The 20,138-nt window shown below is 39.5% G+C and overlaps 1 protein-coding gene across 6 annotated transcripts in view; it reads left to right on the plus strand.

Annotated features, from left to right (window-relative positions):
• Window positions 1–20,138, plus strand: part of GNAL (G protein subunit alpha L) — a 171,929-nt gene that overhangs the window by 143,740 nt on the left and 8,051 nt on the right. For all 6 annotated transcript variants that reach the window (XM_083746799.1, XM_083746800.1, XM_083746801.1 and 3 more), the window contains 3 exons: window positions 17,616–17,670; window positions 18,798–18,871; window positions 20,001–20,059. In XM_083746799.1, the coding sequence (XP_083602925.1) occupies window positions 17,616–17,670; window positions 18,798–18,871; window positions 20,001–20,059 (188 nt within the window). The remainder of the gene's footprint in view (window positions 1–17,615; window positions 17,671–18,797; window positions 18,872–20,000; window positions 20,060–20,138) is intronic.

A 20,138-nucleotide genomic window follows, 5' to 3' on the forward strand; every position in this document is an offset into this window, starting at 1 on the left:
AACTGCTAGGTTGGCAGGAGCAGGGGCCGAGCAATGGGAGCTCACCCCGTCGTGGGGATTCAAACCGCTGACCTTTTGATCGGCAAGTCCTAGGCTCTGTGGTTTAACCCATAGTGCCACCCACATCCCGAATAATCAATGTACTGTACTATAAAATAAATAAGACAGAATTGTAGATGATAAATAAAATTATTCTTATTTTCTTACCTGCAATGATGATAGTCATAGTTTGGATGGGGGGCTTATCCATTTCCGCAGTCACTCAATCAATCAGTAGCTGAACTGGGTTCCCCACAGTCATAAAAACAAATGAACCGAAAAAGCCTCAAAAACAAAAACAAAATAAATAGCAAAAAATAAAAGCGCCAAACTTAATCCATTCCGGAAGTCCGTTTGACTTCCGAAATGTTCGAAAACCAAGGCACAGCTTCTGATTGGTTCAGGTTCCCCAGAAACAATAGCCGACAGCCGCATCAGATGTTCGGCTTCTGAAAAACGTTCGAAAACCGGAACACTTCCAGGTTTTGGCATTTGAGTACCAAGGCGATTGAAGACCAAGGTACCACCGTATTATACAGTACCACCTTAACATTTTTCTTTGTAATCTCTAAAGAAAAAATGCTGCTTTGACATACTCTCTGATTTAAAGTTAAAGCTCTCCTTGCCATTTCTCTCTATTCTTTGTTATGGAAGTTGATTGTTAATCCCACTTCACTTCCACTTGTCCTGTCACTGTCACCTGGGAAAAGACATTGTTTCCTGCTGAATCGAAACAGACGTCAATAGGATTTTCTGTGGATTGGCATTGGATTTGATTCAGCGATAATCAGTGGGTTTTCCCAGGAAAAGCTGTGTGACAAATGAAAAACCATTCAGACCCATGCCTAGAGAGCATGGGACAAGCAGAAAACATATCGGACCTGTACTTTCTAGGCATAGGTCAAGTGGAAGTGTAGATAAGGCTTAAATATCTATAAACTTTTTGCAAATGAACTTTCAGGATTTCATCTACCCCGTTATAGCTACCTCCTAGGAACCCTTAGGAAAATATTGGATATCTCTGTTTAAATAAAGCTACTTTCCAGATGTATAGAAATTTTTCATATATATTCTGCTTGGTTACTCCTGTTCTGCGAAAAGAGAGCTAATTCAACACCAGGCGAACATTAGATAAGAATAATCACTTCACCTTTTCCTCTGTGAACACAACAACCTGTAAAAAAATGTGAGTTAAAAATTAATGTTAAAGGAGAATGAATAGCTAATGCTAACATGTTGGAGGGATGGTGGGTGGCTTTGATAATTCATAGGCAGAACAGGGGGACAGATTCTACACAAGAATGTAAGCTTCTAAACCTTAGCATTTCCCCCCCTTGGCTTCAGTACACAAAGAAATCAAACGTAATTAAATTTCTTTAAATTCAGTAACTAGTCCTTATTTTTATGACACGATCAATTCAAAGAAAAAAACAGAATTTCACAATTGGCTTTTTAAAAAGAAGAAAACAATGCATGTAGATTTTAATAGTTCAATTATATAGATATTATAGAAGAGTAGGCCAGAGGAGGGGGTTAAATCCCTGGAGGGGAAGGTTGCTGTGGAAACAGAAGCACTGTCAGTCATGGGTTTACTGAGAAGGGCTTAGGTGAAAAGGTAGTTTAAAATTGGATAACTTGGTATGTAAAATCCACTGTTATTTAACTAAAATGGATATCCTTTCCGTGTTGTGATATGAGCATAAGGAAAGCCATATTTGATCTATCTAGTTCAGCATCCTTATTCCCACAAATTATTCCCAATTATCTGTCCATTTTCTCACATGCGCACTCCCCATTCATCCATCATCCATTTATTCTTCCTTACACACATACCACTCACCCATGTTCACACACAATGTGGATCACCACATTTTGTTAGCAATTCTTGTTAACTAAGCATCTAACCAGCCGTCCTTACCGTCTTAATCAGTGGCTCGCTTTACTAGAAGTGAGCTGTTTGTGCGTTAATGGTTTGATATATTGCTTTGTAAGGATCACTCCTAATCTCCCGGTCAAAATGTTATAAGAAAAAATAGTTCAACAGCCTTCAGAAGAAGATGCTCAGGAGAAGAGTAGAGAAGGAAGCTTGTGTGGTTGGACTGGGATCATTAAGCATCATAACATGTAGTTCACCCTTGAGTGAAGCTTTTTCTTTTATCAATTGCAGTTCCCCAACCCTTTATGAGGATGCTCAAGGCACTCTGGGAGGGAAAGGGAGGAAGGGGCAGTCTTGCTGTGTGAACAAAAGTTAACACGCACAGTGTTTGATATAACACATATTCTGTGTTTGTTTGTTTGATATATCTATAACCCACCATTTAGGACAACTCACTGTAAGGTAGTTTAACAAATTAAAAATGCTAAACTATTATATTATCAATTAAAACCATAAACTATTCTGAAATATTTAATCATGATTTCAGCAACAAATAAAAGCAAGTAAAAAGTAAGACTGGAATAATAGGGATAAGAATAGAAATCTGGAAATCTTAATGTAAGGAAAGTAAATAAGGATCTGGAGAGAAATCTGTGATGGCTTCATGTTCGGAAAATGTCATGGTTAAGTTAGGTCATGTTGACACTACTTACTCCTTTTGTTGCATTCTCTCTTCTAGTGATCATTTTAGTGAAATAATCAACATTATGTTTTTAGCACGAAAGAATTGATCTCTTATTAACAAAGTATAAAAATTGTCTTACTACTAGAACAGTCTTGCAGTTCTCATATGCTAGTGGATTGTGCTCTCAGAAAGAGAATAATAAACAGAAGCACAGATAAAAGCCAGTTGGAAACTTCCCCTTTCCTGGCCCCATCTGACTTAGTTTTTACGTTCATTGTGCTTTATTAATGATTCTACCGAGAAGAGACAGATGAAATTTGAACCGAGGGTAGAGCAAACTGAGATCCACACATGTAAACACAGCATTGTTTGTTTCAAAATGTTATTCAGTATTTATTTGATTGTGACATTTTTTTTATTTGAATAACAAAACTTAAATGTTGTCAAATATATACAGTAAATAGCAACACCCTCATTTTAGCCCTTTCCTGTACCACACCAGTAATTATCTACTGGTCATCAGCTTGTAACTTTACAAAAGAGATTTTCACACAGTGGTTTTGTATTTTATATTATTTTAATCATTTTTATTTGATTTTACAAATATAAATTTATAACAAAACCAAATACATACCCATATAAAGATATTTCCCTGAATCTTGAGACTTCCCCCATCTCCTCCATGGATCCTATTCACAGAGTGATTTTGTAGTTACACTTGATTATTTTTTCTTTAAGCAAAGTATGATTTTGGCAGTTCATTTTGAGTAGCATTGTTAAGATGAATAAATTCTCTGAGATAGTATTAGAGATGGATCATCTGCCGTCCAATTAAGGTCATTGCTAGCAATCCACTGGATTATCAGATTAAGCACTTACTGATATTCTCAAATGCAGCTAATTATTTAGAAAATAAATACTAATATAGATGAATCACAGCAAAGTCTCAAGATATAACAAAACATTAACCCTTTTCAAAATTTGAATGTATAGGGATTGTTTCCTCTTGAATGGGCAACATCCTCTTTCTAGCTGTTTTCTCATTCCTTAGTTCATAAACTGCCTGCCAAAAATTAAAAGCCTAATGCAGTGGTCCAAAAAGGACCTGGTTCATTCCTGATAATGCTATCAGAAGGTTAGAGTACCTGTCTCAGAGGCATTCCAAATGCCTCACTGTCAGTCAGCGGTTTGGATGCATTTTCCTTCAAAAAGAGGAATGTGATGAAGAAACACATTATTATTTGTGTTATCTATTGAAACCTTAGCTGACGCAATGAGAGTTAATAAAGAAATAGGGGTAAAGGTGGTGCAGGAAGAGTTTAAAATTAACCTGTACAGCTTTAAAAAATGGTTTATTTATGCATGATCCAGTAGGCTTTTCTCAGAGACTTGAAAAAAAATTTTTTTTTAGCAAAATGTTCATTTATAAAAAATCAGGTTTATAAAATTGGGATAGATGGGATTCAATATGAATAAGACTTTAAAGAATAGGTTAAGTAAAAAATGTTTAACCCCTTAGTTTAAATACTTGGGGATTCGAGTCACACACACTCACGAGCCTTTAATCAGTCCATTAAATTTAAAAAAGTAAGGAGTTAAAGGCAAATATTATGTGTTGGAGGAGACTAATGTATAGAATGTGAAACACACTGTTTTTGAAAGCATAGTATTGCAAAAACTATTGTTTTAATTTTTGAATATACAATTCTGTGTCCCAAATATGGGTGTGCCATTGATTTGTATAATGGCATTATGATACCAGCAGTTTCACTTTCAGTTCCTTTCCTAATACAGTGGTATCTCGGGTTACATACGCTTCAGGTTACAGATTCTACTAACCCAGAAATAGTGCTTCAGGTTAAGAACTTTGCTTCAGGATGAGAACAGAAATTGTGCTCCGGTGGCGCGGCGGCAGCGGGAGGCCCCATTAGCTAAAGTGGTGCTTCAGGTTAAGAGCAGTTTCAGGTTAAGAACGGACCTCCGGAACAAATTAAGTACTTAACCCGAGGTACCACTGTAATGCCTAGCATGGAGTTTGCCTTTTTCATGGCTACTGCACATTGAGTCGACATCTTCATCACCCTATCTACTATGACCCCAAGGTCTCATTCCTAGTCATTCACCTTTAGTTGAGACCCCATGAGCATATATGTGAAATTAATATTTTTCACCCCAACATGCTTCACTTTACACTTATCTACATTGAATTGCATTTGCCATTTTACCACCCATTCACTCAGTTTAGAGAGGTCCTTTTAGAAATTCTTGCAATCTCTTTTCATTTTAATGTCCCTGAACAATTTAGTATCAAGTGTTTGGATAATATATTTGCTTATGCCTAGCTATGAACACTAGAACTTTGCGTATGAACAGTTGAAACATATATCCTGTATTTAGAGCTCATGCTGTACCCATACTAATTGTATCAATAAATGTTTTGGGATTTCATGAAACAAGATTCTGAGTCTTTTGGCCAAAGGTGGGAGCCAGGACAAATGTAGTTTTGCCCTAAAATAAAGCTCATTTGAATGAAGATTATAAATGAAATTAAAGTTTTAATGCTCAATAAGGTACCAGCAAACCGATTTGTAATTTTGTTTGGCTGTATAAAAGACTGGTTTCTGCCGGAAGATAAGGAAATGACAGCCCATCTGTTAACAGCTACACATATAGGAATTGGTAAATATAGTTAATTAATATAGTTAATTAATAGGATGGGGGTAGACAAACAAATAATTAAAATTAAAGTTAAAAATGGGAGCATGTTTGTAATGTGTACAGTATAAGAAGACACAGGAAAATTTAGGACCATTTTGTTTGGCTTAGCTGTATTGGTTTTTTGGGGGGAGAGTGCAATAAAATATATTTTCAGAAGAGAGTAGGAATGTAGTGAGCCAAGGCCTGTTTGGGGCAAAAGCCTGTCTTGCTCTTTTGTAATAATGTAGGGCACAGGAATGGCTTATGAAAGCCAGAAGCATTTTATCAAGTAGAATCGGAGAGCTGAGCTTGGACAAACAAGACCTGCAGAAGCTTTTGCTGTTATTATATAACTGAAAACAGTTTGCCAGGAGGGATACCTAATATTTCCTTAAAGACAATAAGTTGCTCACCTGTACAGTAACCCTGTAAAAGAAAATTACCAAGAAGCGTTACCTCACTATTTCACAACATTAAAATTTGAAAAGATTTCATGATGGAAAAAAGCAGGAATGCCTGTGTACTTTCCTTAGCCAATATTAGGGTTGTATATGTTAGGGAAGTATGAAAGCACGGTGACTTGCCAAGCAAGAGACAATATATCATTGTGTAAGACTTAAGTGACAGTTTAGTTGTTTATGTAATAAAAGAGCTGTTGAGGATCCATGTGTTTTATTTCCTGAGCTACACCAGTTTTGCCGGTGAAAAAGTATTTTTAAACTCTTTAAGATAATTGTCAAGATTTAAGTACTGTATTACAGTAGCGAATCCACTCTTTATTAGCATTTAGTGGAGTTGATTTACTTGACGGACAGGTCACCTCACATGCAGCAACCCCAGTCTTTCTTTTGCTTGCTTACTTGAAGTGGGAGTGGGTTGGAAGAGAATTACTGAAATGCATATAGTTCACCCATTTCCCCATAATGTTTGATTTGCTTAGGTCTCATATTATATGCAATGAGGATCATTTTGTGCGCAGGTGCTGTTCCCACAATGGATTGGCACCAGGCCCTTTATATGATTTCTGTGATAATTTACCTGTTAGACTGAGAAAGGTCAGTATTATTAAAAAGTAGTATTCAGCAACTCCTGATATCCAGACCTTTCACATTAAACATTTCCCCAATTGTTTTGTATTTCACAGACCCCTCCCCTAGTTAGGCTCTTTCTGTCAAAGTGGTTTGTTAGTCTGTGCTAAAAGGAAATCTGACCTATACAATATAACATTAATTTTTTAAAAAAACCATGCTATATATTTTACGGGTCACTCACAACCTGTGTGAGGGTTACATTCCAGGGATGACGCATATATGCAAAAATGTGTATAGTCAGACAAGACCCTTCAAACTGACCCTACACAGCCATCCTTATCTTCTGGGGCTGGCATTCATAATGGGTCACATACAAACACACACCAAGCCTTGCTTACTGGGCTCTAGGATACTCCCATGAGATATTGCAGGGCACCCAAGAGCCTCCCTAGAGCTGAGTAAGCAAATCTGAGTTTCCCAGCTCAAAAAGAACTCTCCACCTTCCATGATTTTTGTGCTATTTCAACTGGCCAATCGCCAAGCATGTAAAGTTGAAATTATTATTATTTATTGAATTTATATACCTGGAGGTTTCAGGGCAGAATAAAATAAAAATATAAAACCACAAAATACATAATCAGAATAAGAACAACCACCCAATAACTCCCCCACCCCTGAAAAAAATATTTTAAAAGGGCATAGAATGTCAATCAAATCAACCAAATGCCTAGTTAAAAAGCAATATTTTTGCCTGGCGCCTGAAGGTATATAATGAAGGTGCCAGGCAGACTTCCCTGGGGAGAGCCGTCCACAGATGGGGAGCCACTGTGTAGAAGGCCCGTTCTCATGTTGCCACCCTCCGTTCTCGAGTTAAGTGTGTGTACGTTAAATGTGTGTAAGTAGTGTGCTGCCTCTATAATAAATATACAAAATGTTTAACATAGTATGATTGTGAAGTTTTTCATATTCACAATTAGGGTTGCCATATTTCAAACAGTGAAAATCCAGGCAGAAAAGTTGTTGAATTTTGGGGGGCAAAATCGGGGTGTGTGTGCCATTTTTGAGCTATTTTTATGGAAAATTGGCAGAAATGTCATTGCTGACATGGGCTGCCATACTTCCAGATTTTCCCAGGCATTTTACTGATTTCCGCCAGGACACTGTTAGAGTAAGCAGTATTCCAGATATGTCCGAAAATATGGACGTGTGGCAGCCAATTAAATGAGTTTTGTGTATGTACTATATACAACAAAAATGAAAAGGAAGGAAGATGAAATTGCAAGACCTTTAAGGCTCTGCAATTTCATCAATATGTACGTTAAATATTTTGGTGGAAGTTAATGTGCAAACTTGCATCACAGACCACATTTGTTCAGTGGTGGTGTATTTGCACTTCTGACAAATTAAACAGTTGTCACATCACTTCCCCATAGTGGAGCAATGCTCTCCAGACTATTCTAGCAGATAAATTATGCTATTTTGTGATACTGCAATGCTATTATTTTTCTTATGTGAAGTCTTAAAGAACAGAATTATTTAATATAACGGGCTCTTTAGAAGATCTCTAAATAGACTTGGAAGACTATTAAAAAGCAGCACCATAATTTCATATAAATTCCTGTAGCAGCTTTAGATTTGAAAATGGCCTATTTCACACTTCTTAAATTATATTTGTGTGTTTCTAGACTGTTTCCCACTTTTCAACTCTACGTCCAATGCTGAAAACCAGTTTGGAGAAATAGTACTTGCTGATTGGAGTGGTGCACTTTGATATAAATAACAAATAATTCATTATATAGTTTTAAGTATACTAGATTTTAATATAAAACATAATTGTTTTGGACTTTTAAAATGCTAAACCAGGAAAATCAACTGCAGATATTCAATCTGAATTTAGGACTAATTGAATTCTCTCTCAACACTTCTAACATAGGGTTACCAGACGTCCCCAGTTCCCGGGGACAGTCCCTGAATTTGCACATCTGTCCCCGGACAAATTCCGTCTCCGGAATGTCCCCATATTTGCAAATCTGTCGCCGGGAAACATGGCAGCAGCAGCCTCAGCAGCCCGGAGCCAGCCTGTTAGCGCAGTTGGCTCTGGCTGGCTTCAGGAGCTGCCCACTGCCGTTGCGCCCACCATTTTTCCTGTGCCACAGCAGTGAGCAGCAAGCAGCTCCTGAAGCCATCCAGAGCCACCTGCACTACCAGGCTGGCCCCTCCTGGGCAACAGACACCTGCCTGTGACTCCTGAGCCTCCCCTGATCTGTCAAAACAAAGGGGGAAGGAGATTGGGGAAGGCTCAGGAGTCAGGGTGGCGTGCCATTGCCCAGTTTTTTATGTTTCACGGGGTGCGAAAGAAGGGCTTTGCACTTTTATACAATATGCATGTGTGCTTGGGCCCAGGGTCTTTTGCCTCACCATCCGCACTACTGACTCCCTGTTGCTACTCAGCTTCGGGGGGGGGGGTGTCCCCGGATTCATTGAAAAAAAATCTGGTAACCATATTCTAACACGCTAGCTCAGAAGTAACACTCATATATGGAAAAAGTGTGATGCTGAAAATTAATTAAACAGCAGAACATTATCAGCAGCAGTAAATGTTAAAATCCCTAAAATCAATGCCAGTGGTAACATAAACTCACATATCAACATATAAAATGCCTGGGCAAAGTGAATACTTCACTTCTGCATTTGTAACCCTAATGTCTTTTGCACTATGGCAACTCTGTTGACATATAATAATATGAATTTCCTGTATTTATAGCTTATAAAATGACACACAAAGATATTTATTTAAATCACTTGAGAAGAAAGATGTTCCAGATGATTTAAGAATTTCAATTCAAGGTTGTTGTTTTGTGAGTTGCAGGTTTATCTTTTGAGGAATGTGTTCTATAACATGCAGATTCAGTCTCGGTTTCACCCTCAATAGGTTCAATTTATATCTCCAATCAAGGTCTTAAAACTTGATGCTGCAAATGTAACTGACATGGCCTTCTCTCCATTGCGCCTTAAGATTATCAGTTGCATCTGGCTTGCCAGTGTCTGTTGTACAGACTGAGCAGGAGTCACGTGTAGCATGGTGCAAGGGAGAATTGTGCTACTAGTCATCTATCAGTGCTTCTGTATGGTCAATATTATACAGGACACATCCAAGACACCCACACAGCCAAATTCCATACATTAAATTAGCCCCTGAAATAATTGCATTTTCCCAGCAACGAATCCTGTCCTGTAACGCAAAGCAGTCCTTCATTACAGCACGATGAGGGACTTGAAGAGGATGTTTACTGTCCCCAACACGTTACACAGTTTGCACTGCCTAGAATTTATTGAGGAAGTGTGAAATAGGATGCTAGAGTATGTGTGAGCGGAACTTGAACTGCAGCTTCGGTTTCACTGAGAGTATGATTCCATTGTGTTGCAATTTAGAACAAGTTGCTAAAAAGCTTGGGAATACAAATGACTTACACAGAAGTTATCTATGTGAACTTATACTGTTCAGCATTCATACCAAGAGGTGGCATGAGAGGGCATTGCTGGAAATGAGAGGTCCAGGCATAGCTCCCATGTCCCCCAACTAGTCCTCCCTCTGTTTGCTACACAGGTTCCTCATAATCTGAAGCATGAGTAACATGAATGGCATGTACATGGAAGGCTGGGCAAAAATATGTGAGACACGCATGGATTTCCCACTCCATAATGATGCCCCCTCAGACTGCTTGCTCTTGTAACTGGGGGCAAGTGGGAAAGCTTTGAGATCTACTGCTGTGCGAAGCCATTACACCTGAACTCAGTTGGATGGAGCCCCAAGTGATTTCATTTTGCAGAAGCCTGTATAACCTTTAAATTACAGAAATAATAAGAATAGTATTAGTTCTATTTTTGGGTACACTCTGAATAATTTACAGCAGATATGAATCAAGCGATTTCAGAGGAGAGAAAATTTGGCTTAAATGTACATTGGCAATAGCTTTAAACCCTTCCTGCACCAATTAGCAAGAAATGTTCATCACCACCTGATATTACAAAATGATGTTTCCCTCCCTGCCTGTTTTGTGTGCGTGTGTGTTGTTTTTTGTGGGTTTTGGGCCTGGAAATTGTGTGGTAACAGCAGTAGGAATCCTGAGTGTTCCATGTGAATAGTTTTGCTGTAGATATACATTTTAACCTTGAAACCGTGGGAGTCTTCTAAACTCTCTGTGTAAAAGACAGTTTTCCAGATATAAATCTTAATATTGTTTATATAAGGACAGGGGTTAATGATTTGGCTCAGAAGCCAAAAATATCAGTTGAGCTAAAATATGGTTTATACACTAAATTTAGCTGTAGAATGAACTCTCCCCAAATCCACACCCCTATCGATGACTGCTTCTGTATTTAAATGCCAACTTAAGTCAAATATGACAAATAGTTTTGAACATTATTACGTTAAAAGAGAATGTTTCCAGAACCTCCCTGGAGGCTAGTAGACATGGTCTTTTTGCCAGTCAGTGAGTTCATTGCTAAATAGAAAACAGAATTTGGAATAATGACTGCTGATGTCACCAAGGGCACTGATGTTTGAGGTTCCCGAAAATGGGGAAGCATTGCTATTTCCAATTGCAGTTCATAAAAAGGATGATGTATTTGAGGGGCTTTTTTCCCCAGATGCAAGGTTGTGGGTTCCCAAGGCAGGCGGATAGCTTCCACCCCTTTCCAGCTTTCTGACAATAATGTTACAGATCTGGGGTAACAGAATTTGGGGGTGCAAGGGCACCTATAACTGCTAGAATTAGTGAATGTTAGAAATTAATAAAAGGGTGAATTTAGCTGATTTTTTGAGTACTGAGGGGAAGATGCCAGGCCAGTGGAAAAATACAGACTAAGCTCCCTTTCCAGGGCCAGGGCCTCACCTGGGATAAAAGTCATTAAGCATGGCAAAAGGTGTTGATAGCCCATCACAGGGAAATCCTTGGGCCTGTGCCAACGGAGGTGGCTAGGGTTATGCTGAGCAATGACGTAATTACAGGGAAATAGTCATCTTTTAAAACTGGGCTTAGAATAGCGGGGAGAACAGGTGAGCAGACAGGGGTTGCTTGGCAAGGGGTTTTCTGGAAAGGAGAAGCAGGAAGTCGAGAGAACTTTAATACTTGGGGCTGAAGGGCAGATGCCATGAGGGCTGGCTGAAGACAAGCTGGAGCAGAGGCACGGAGATGGCACTTAGAAAGCCTCTGAATGCAGCGCTGAGCTGCAAATGCTGTCAACTCCACACACTCTCCATCTGTGCCCAGGTTGTAAAAATATGTTAATAAATCCCATTTTAAAAGACAGGACAGCCTCCACTGCATCTTGATTCCCAATGGAAACACAACCCTGAGTGAGCGCCTGGAACCTGCCGGAATTTTGCTCTCATTTCCTCTCTCATTGAAAGAGAAATCACTTTGTCTGATTGTGATCTCTGAAGAGCCTTCAGAGAAATTTTATCTCCTGAGGTGTACAAGGGTAAAGCACTCTTAACTGCTCTTTAATCTCCAATCCTAAATACAAATAATTTGGTACATGTTAGTGAAGCATTTAAATATGTGTTTCTCACAAATTAATACCTACTAATAGAAACCTAGCTTGACTATATTAGAATCATAGTTTGCCTCTCTTTTTGTGTTACTGAAATAATGTTTAATGAATACATTTGTAATTTATTTCAGTGTAGACATTCTACAGTGTTGCTGCAGCAAGCCTCTAGAATTGCTGGAAAATATGTTTTTTTTTTTTTGATGTAGACTCAAAGTAAAATATTTTTGTTTAAATAAATCTCATGCTCCCATATCTCACTAAATCTAGTCAGCCGATACAAACTGGCAACCATTTTATAATCAAGGCCATCTGGCTTGAGGATTTATTTTATGTGTGACAATGCAAATAAATACTAAGTGAATATTTCAATATTTGAAACTTTCATAGTAAAACAAAAAAATACTTTCCGGACAAAGTCCTAAAACTCTAATTTCATATCTGAGATATGGAAACTTGTGTCCCTTATATGTAACATGAGTTACCCATTTTAACAGTTACATAAATAGGTTACAACAAATAAACTGAATTTTATTTTAAATGGCTGTTAGAATTTGAATCCATTTAAAGATGTTTGTTACCTTACTAGACTGAAAACCAGAGGTGTAAACTATTTAGAATGCAGTTTTGTTGTTTGCCCAAATGTAATGTGAGCCGGCACATTTTGTTTTGTTATTGCTGCCCTCTGCAGGTTGCTTAAAGTATAATGAAAAGGGAGTTTGATGCTTGGAAAAGCAGAAATGAACTTTAAATGCAATTTTCTAGTGACCAAACGTTTTGTCCATGTGACCAAATTATTTGTTATAATCCATAATCAAAGGGAAAGGGATTGGGCGGTGGGGAAGGAAGGAAGGAAAATCCAACCTCAGCCACATCTTATTAGCTACAAGTTCTTATAAGAACCAGTTGGAATAGAAACAGTTCAAAGAAAGGAGCAGCCAAAAGTTGCTGATTTTTCAGCAGAGTGTACAATAGAGACCCAGCAATCCCAACTCTGCTGCAGCCTGATAGAAAGGCTATATAATATGGCGTCTCTGTAGAGTTCAGATAGGGATTGGTCATCTTTTCAGTGGTACAGTTACTTTAGACTCTGAATTTAATGGTTTTGCAGGAGGGGCCTTCATTAGATGGTAACGTGTATTACAGTGATGCCTCGGGTTACATTCGCTTCAGGTTACATGCGCTTTAGGTTACAGGCTCCGCTAACCCAGAAATAGTACCTTGGGTTAAGAACTTTGCTTCAGGATGAGAACAGAAATTGGGCTCTGGCAGCGCAGCAGCAGGAGGAGGCCCCATTAGCTAAAGTGGTGCTTCAGGTTAAGAACAGTGTTAGGTTAAGAACGGACCTTCAGAACAAATTAAGTTCTTAACCCAAGGTATCACTGTACCTACTTCAAAATGTGGTAAGCCACCCCTAATGCTCATTTTGCTGAGTGGAGCACTGGACATCTGTTCCTAACATGGTACGTTTCACAAGGCTGCCTGAAACAGTCCTATACAGCAGACAAATTAGGCCTAGCAGGCTAAAGATTCCCCAAGGCTGGTGTCTAAGATTGTTGTCTTGGTAGCATTTTGAACGGTACCATGTTTCTAACAACCAATCATTCACAAGGAACCTACTGCTTCTACTGGGATTGTATTAAGTTTTCTTTGAATAATAAAGATGATGTTGAGATTAGGATTTTTTATTATTATTTGTACCCTGCCCATCTGACTGGGTTGCTCCAGCCACTCTGGGTGGCTTCCCACATATATAAAAACCTTGTAAAACATTAAACCTTAAAAGCTTCCCCATACAGGGCTGCCTTCAGATGTTTCCTAAATGTTATATAATTACTCCTTTCGTTAACATCTGATGGGAGGGCATTCCACAGGGTGGGTGCTACTACGGAGAAGGCCCTCTGCCTGGTTCCCTGTAACTTTGCTTCTCGCAGTGAGGGAACCGCCAGAAGGCCCTCGGTGCTGGACCTCAGTGTCCAGGCTGAGCGATGGAGGTGGAGACGCTCCTTCAGGTATACAGGGCCAAGGTCATTTATGGTTTTGAATAAAAAATCCTTTTTATGCATGTCTTTTTTTAAAAAAGCATGCCTTCCTTTTCTCTATAAAATGATATCTCTCTCTCTCTCTCTCTCTCTCTCTCTCTCTCTCGATATATATATATATCAATCACACACCAAACAGTTAAACCGGTTCACATTACATTGATTTCAGTGGTAGTATTAAACACATGCTCCAGGATTTTCAATTTCAGCAGTTTAGAAGGGGTTCCTCACAAGTAAATATCCATTTTCTTTTGATGTGTGAAACCTTAGCTCCAAACCTTTGCGAAACAGGGGGTGGGGGGGAGTGCAGGTTGAAATCTGCACTTTTGTGTTTTCTGCCTACATAAGATAAATTTTAAGATTGCTTGTCAAAGAAAGTGTCAGATGTGTTTCCAAGGCAACTTACTAAAGATACTTAGAAATCTAAAGATAGATATAATAATGTCAGTAGCTAAATAATATTGTTCATCTTGGCCTTTTTCTCTTTAACAAATGTGAAATATTTAAGATAGATTCAGAAGCCTTCTAACTATTGCTGTTTTGGGCAGTTTATTGCAGAGTTAGTTCATGTTAGAGCAAAGTGATAAAGGAATACACAGTGAGATGCACAGGGAAAGGAAGTTCCCTGTTGGCAGGCAGGATTGGCTTGTTTGTCCATCCCATTTTCTCAGCCATATAACTTGATTCAAAATTCTCTCCCAGATTTTATGTTCTGGACAAACAGCTCACTTTGCTGCAAGGAATGTTTGTGGCCAAGGGTTGAGATGGATTACTTTTTTAAGTAGCAAACCTGTTTAGGGCATGATCCTACGCACATTTAAAGGTAAAGGTACCCTTGACTGTTAGGTCCAGTCACGGAAAACTCTGGGGTTGTGGCACTCATCTCGCTCTATAGGCCGAGGAGCCAGCATTTGTCCGTAGACAGCTTCCGGGTTATGTGGCCAGCATGACTAAGCTGCTTCTGGCGAACCAGAGCAGCGCACGGAAACGCCATTTACCTTCTTGCGGGAGCAGGTGGCGCTGTGGGTTAAAGCCTCAGCGCCTAGGACTTGCCGATCGAAAGGTCGGCGGTTCAAATCCCTGCGGCGGGGTGCGCTCCCGCTGCTCAGTCCCAGCGCCTGCCAACCTAGCAGTTCGAAAGCACCTCCGGGTGCAAGTAGATAAATAGGGACCGCTTACCAGCGGGAAGGTAAACGGCGTTTCCGTGTGCGGCTCTGGCTCGCCAGAGCAGCGATGTCACGCTGGCCACGTGACCCGGAAGTGTCTCCGGACAGCGCTGGCCCCTGGCCTCTTGAGTGAGATGGGCGCACAACCCCAGAGTCTGTCAAGACTGGCCCGTACGGGCAGGGGTACCTTTACCTTACCTTTGTCATGCTTTCAAACTGCTAGGATGGCAGGAGCAGGGACCGAGCAATGGGAGCTCACCCCGTCACGGGGATTTGAACCGCCGACCTTTTGATCGGTTCCTAGGTTTAGACCACAGTGCCACTGAACCCTGTGCAACTGATTTCTAAGAAAATGTGCTACTTCATTGAACTGTAGGATTCTCACAAAAGCTGTATGAAGTCAGTTAAGCCTTTTTATGTGGCAGTCAAAGGCAATACTGTTTACTGCGGTTTCATACCTAGACAAATAAATGTTTGAGTGTAAAGTGTTGTTCAGATTTTATGAAAAAGCACAAGCAATTATTTTTTTTACATATGCAAACATAGATATCCTGTATATATTAAGAGGAGAGTTGCATATGGTTGGTGTATTATCATTAGAGTTTTATCAGACATCTGATGCAACAAGAACTTTTGAGCAGCATATAAAGGTAGTGTTTGTTTAAAAACAAGTGCTTTAGAACAACCTGTCATGCACAGGGTTTAAATACTTATGTGTGAGAAGGAAGGTTGTCAGGGTCCCATTGAGGCTGCTATTGCCTTTCTACCAAAAAGCTCATCCCTCTGCACTGTTACTATGCATGGGGGGGGGGGCGACATTCATCTTGCAGAGGAGGGATTGGCATGGAAATAAAGTACAAAGTACCTTGCCATTTCCAACCTTAAACAAATCTTCACTTTGCCTTGTAACTTTCACTAGATTTTGCCAAAATAGATATGCTGTGGAGGATCTATGATCAGATCTCCAAATGTTGTGTATTTTCACTTAGAGCTGCTGCTATTATCCCTGCCAATTTGGATCCTGGCCATTGTTCTGAGGGAGGAGTTAACTCTTTTCTCTCAGTACAATGTGAGAACCTCTTCTGTTGCCACTCTAGCAGCAGTTTTGAAAGGTGATTGGAGTCAGGGAAACATCTGTGCTTAAAGCAGTGTCACAGCCCAAATAAAAATCTTAAAGTGCTTGTAGTTGCATCTGAGCAAAAGGAAAATGTGTTGGAAGCTCCAATCACAGAGTAGTGTGATCCTTCCACAACTGTATCCTACAATATGGCATCAGGAAAGGGGGCTATATGTCTGTTTTAGTGGCATCATAAGCCTTAGAAAATCAGTCATATCCAGCCAGCACTCCAAATTACAATAGCTCTACTATTATGGGAAAGAGAGAGGTTTTAGGTTTATCCTCTAAACCGGGGGGGGGGGGGTGTCTAATCTGTTGCCCTCCAGATCATGTTGAGACTCCACATTCATCATTCCTGATGCTTCATTGCGCTAGCTGGGGCTGTTGGTTCCTGGAGGCCGCAGTTTAGCCACTGCTGCTGCAAAACTAAAGCGGTTTATTGAGGAGAGACGTATAAGCCTGCAAATGAACAACAGCTTCTCATTTCCTGTAAACTGGAAATAACCTAACACTTCTCTCTGCTTGATGTCTGCTCTTCTTTAAAACTTTAACACCACACTTTTATTTCCTGGTAGTCAGCCTGTTGCCATAGCAACAGGTGTTGAAAATTCAGGTAATATGAGTCAGGGCTAATCCTGCTAATACGTACATCTTTCCTAGGAGCCTTGTCTTGGTACTTCCCTGTCTTATGCTTGTAGCTGTGCCCTGTATCCCTTGTGAAAATAAACCTTTTGGTGGATTCACAGGGTTCCTAAATCTAAAAGTAATGCAGGGCACGTTATCTTGTTGATAGGTTACGGGGGAAAATATTTTAAAACTCAAGTAAAAACATTAACAAAATACCAGAATTGAGCAAAAAAAATGCAAGCAATGGTCCACATACAACAAATATAAATAATAGGTGAGCTCTTTCGTTAATCAGAGTAGCCCCATTGAAATCAGTAAACTTAAGTCTTTCCATTTTAATGGGGTCTACTCAATTTCTTAGTTGGCCAATAAGATGGGTAATCTAACAATAAATATGCATTATGATTTCTTAAAAGATTGTATTTTAGAAAGTGACGGTGCTGTACTGTTTCTGCAGAGATACACTAAACAATGCACATCCACAGGGTTGTTATAGTGGTTGCCCAAACTTCTTTGTTGCATTAGCTTTTTAAAGTTCTGAATATCACCTTTCACATCTTTCTTGTCAGGTAATTAATCCAACATTTGGATTGTATAGGCTTTTATTGGGGGCCCTTGTACTGTAAAAAGTATTGGATAAATGGTGTTTTGGCTGCAACTTTAACCATGTTTCTTAGATTACCCACCATATGTACCACAATAATAGTGGGGATGAGGCAGCTGTTATTGGGTGTTTTAGATATATTAGATTTTCCATGGTTAACAGCTGTGTTTTCTTTCAGCTTTCTAGAAAGAATAGACAGTGTCAGTCTGATTGATTACACACCCACAGATCAGGTGAGTAAAGTGGGAAACAACTGGCTGTGAACTGTAAGTCATCTTCATATTTTTTTTATTTAAAAAATGCGTCCAGTGGTGTCCATCTGCTGAGAGAATAAAACGTGCCAGTGGAACAGGAATGCAGTGTCTGGTATTTCCCTTGCATGCTCTATGCCACTGAAACCTGCTCCAGAAGAGGCTTCAAAAAATTGCCTCCGTCCCTGTTCTACTGGTAGATTTGTTTCATGAGTGCACAGACACCACTGGATGCAACCCATAGTATTTAATTTTAAATATACGAATTTTAAACCGTTTGGTGGGGGGAATGTCTCAGATGAAGGATGAGTTAATTCTGTCATGTTTGCTTCCTTAAAATTCAGAGATCACAATCACAGAAAGAACGTAGATCATTTGTTGAATTGCTCTAGTCCTTCATCCACGACTGGTGAATTTAGTTTTTGTGAACAACAGGGGCTTTAACTTTTCCCTTTCATGCCACGTGGCAGACTGATTTTGAAACTGTGGGCGGGGGAGGGAGGAGAGACATTAAAAACAATTTGTTGTATTATGGGGTGGAGGCAGCCATTCAAAGAACAAAAGTAAAATAGTTCCACCTTGCTTGATTCTAAGCAGGTCTTCAGATCCTGGCCAGTATCAAAAAGTAAATATCACCCGACTCCTTGTTTGCATTTCCTGATGCCCAAGAAGCAAAACACATCAGCCCTTTTCACTGCTAATTGTGAGGCACGTGCCATCCTGGTGTCTGGCATAGACACAAAGGCATGCCTTTTCAGAGGGAATTTAGCCAGATATGGTAAGAACTGTGCAGTTTGAGAAGTTACCGAGAAGAGAGAGCCAGCTGATGAAACAGTTGTGTCAATTCACATTGTGCATCAGTTGCCCTGAAATGTTGATATATATCAGTTAAAATTGTATAGTCCAGGGTAGACAATGTGATGCCTCCCAGATGTTGTGGGAAACAACTCCCACCAGACCCAGCAGAATGGCCAAGAGTCGGGGGTGATGAGGGTTGTCATTCAAAACATCTGGAAGAACCATGTTGGCTACTCCTGTACTCCTAGTATAAACAAGTGCATTTTTAAACCAAAAAACTACATACTTCTGATTCTGTTTTTCCTTTCCAGGATCTCTTGAGGTGCAGGGTTTTGACATCGGGGATTTTTGAGACAAGATTCCAAGTAGATAAAGTAAACTTTCAGTGAGTACACTAGTACTGTAGTAATCTGTAATTTTTGTCATTATGGTAAAGTAGAGGCGACCAAATTGACTTTAAAAAAATTATAGAACCATTTTTTTTCCCAAATAACCTTGGTGGGCTGCAGCAGGATTGCACAAGAGAAGAGCAAAACTTGAAACGTATACAACAGCTCCATTTGTCGCACAAGCCACTGCTGATTATTTACTTCTTTCGGTAAATTATGGTCCTTGAACTTTCAAATTTCAGATGAGGTCTTTCCAAGGCTTTATATAATGATAATGAAAGAGTGGAAGTGTTATTTCACGAGCCTTAATTCAAATAGCACATTAAAATCCCTGGGTTTTGAATTTTTATATTTGATACCTCCAAAAGCAATGATAGCTACTACAAAGAGAAATTTAATTAACATCTAGGCTATGTTTGCTGTTAATACTTTTTTCTAGTCTGACTGCAGCAATGAAACATTTCCAATGAACCATTTTAATACTTTTACCCATTTGAAATTTTTGGTATATTCTGGAATGTTCTTAGGCCTAAAATATATGCTGCCTCTCAAAATGATTACATTCTAAACAGTGCTTATAAAACTCTAGTAAAGCTGAATAACTTTCTCAGCCTTGTAAAAGTATTGTAGGAATGTCAAGTTAATTCCTTCTGTCCTATGAATCACTAGAGCAGGCACAGGCAAACTCGGCCCTCCAGATGTTTTGGGACTGCAATTCCCCTCATCCCTGACCACTGGTCCTATTAGCTAGGGAGGATGGGAGTTGTAGTCCCAAAACATCTGGAGGGCCGAGTTTGCCTGTGCCTGAGATAGAGGATGCTTGCCCTTTTTCTCAGTAGACTTGTTTGGCCCACTTTCTTGTTGCATCTTGGGTCTTGCCTTTGAGACATGTTTGTTAATTTGCACTCTCAGCCAGACTCCCCACCCGCCCTTTTCACAACGGATCTGTGTTTCCCCAACTATCTGTTAGTATATAAATGAAACATTTTCGGGAAGCTCTGAGGTAATGTCCCTTTTTTCATGAAATAAATACTGCCATTTCATTTGGAAGTTTAACAACATAGCATGCAAAGTGTAACTTTCCTTGTGCATGCCAAAACGTAACACCCTCTGGCTTTTCAACAGCATGTTTGATGTAGGTGGTCAGAGAGATGAAAGAAGAAAATGGATCCAGTGTTTTAATGGTAAGTAATATATTCACATTACATGTTCTAAGAATGTTTCCAGCCCCCTTATTTTATGTTGTAAGTGGACATAATTTAG

Source organism: Podarcis gaigeae (assembly GCF_964106915.1).
Source record: "Podarcis gaigeae genome assembly, chromosome: 7".
NCBI classification, from domain to species: domain Eukaryota; kingdom Metazoa; phylum Chordata; class Lepidosauria; order Squamata; family Lacertidae; genus Podarcis; species Podarcis gaigeae.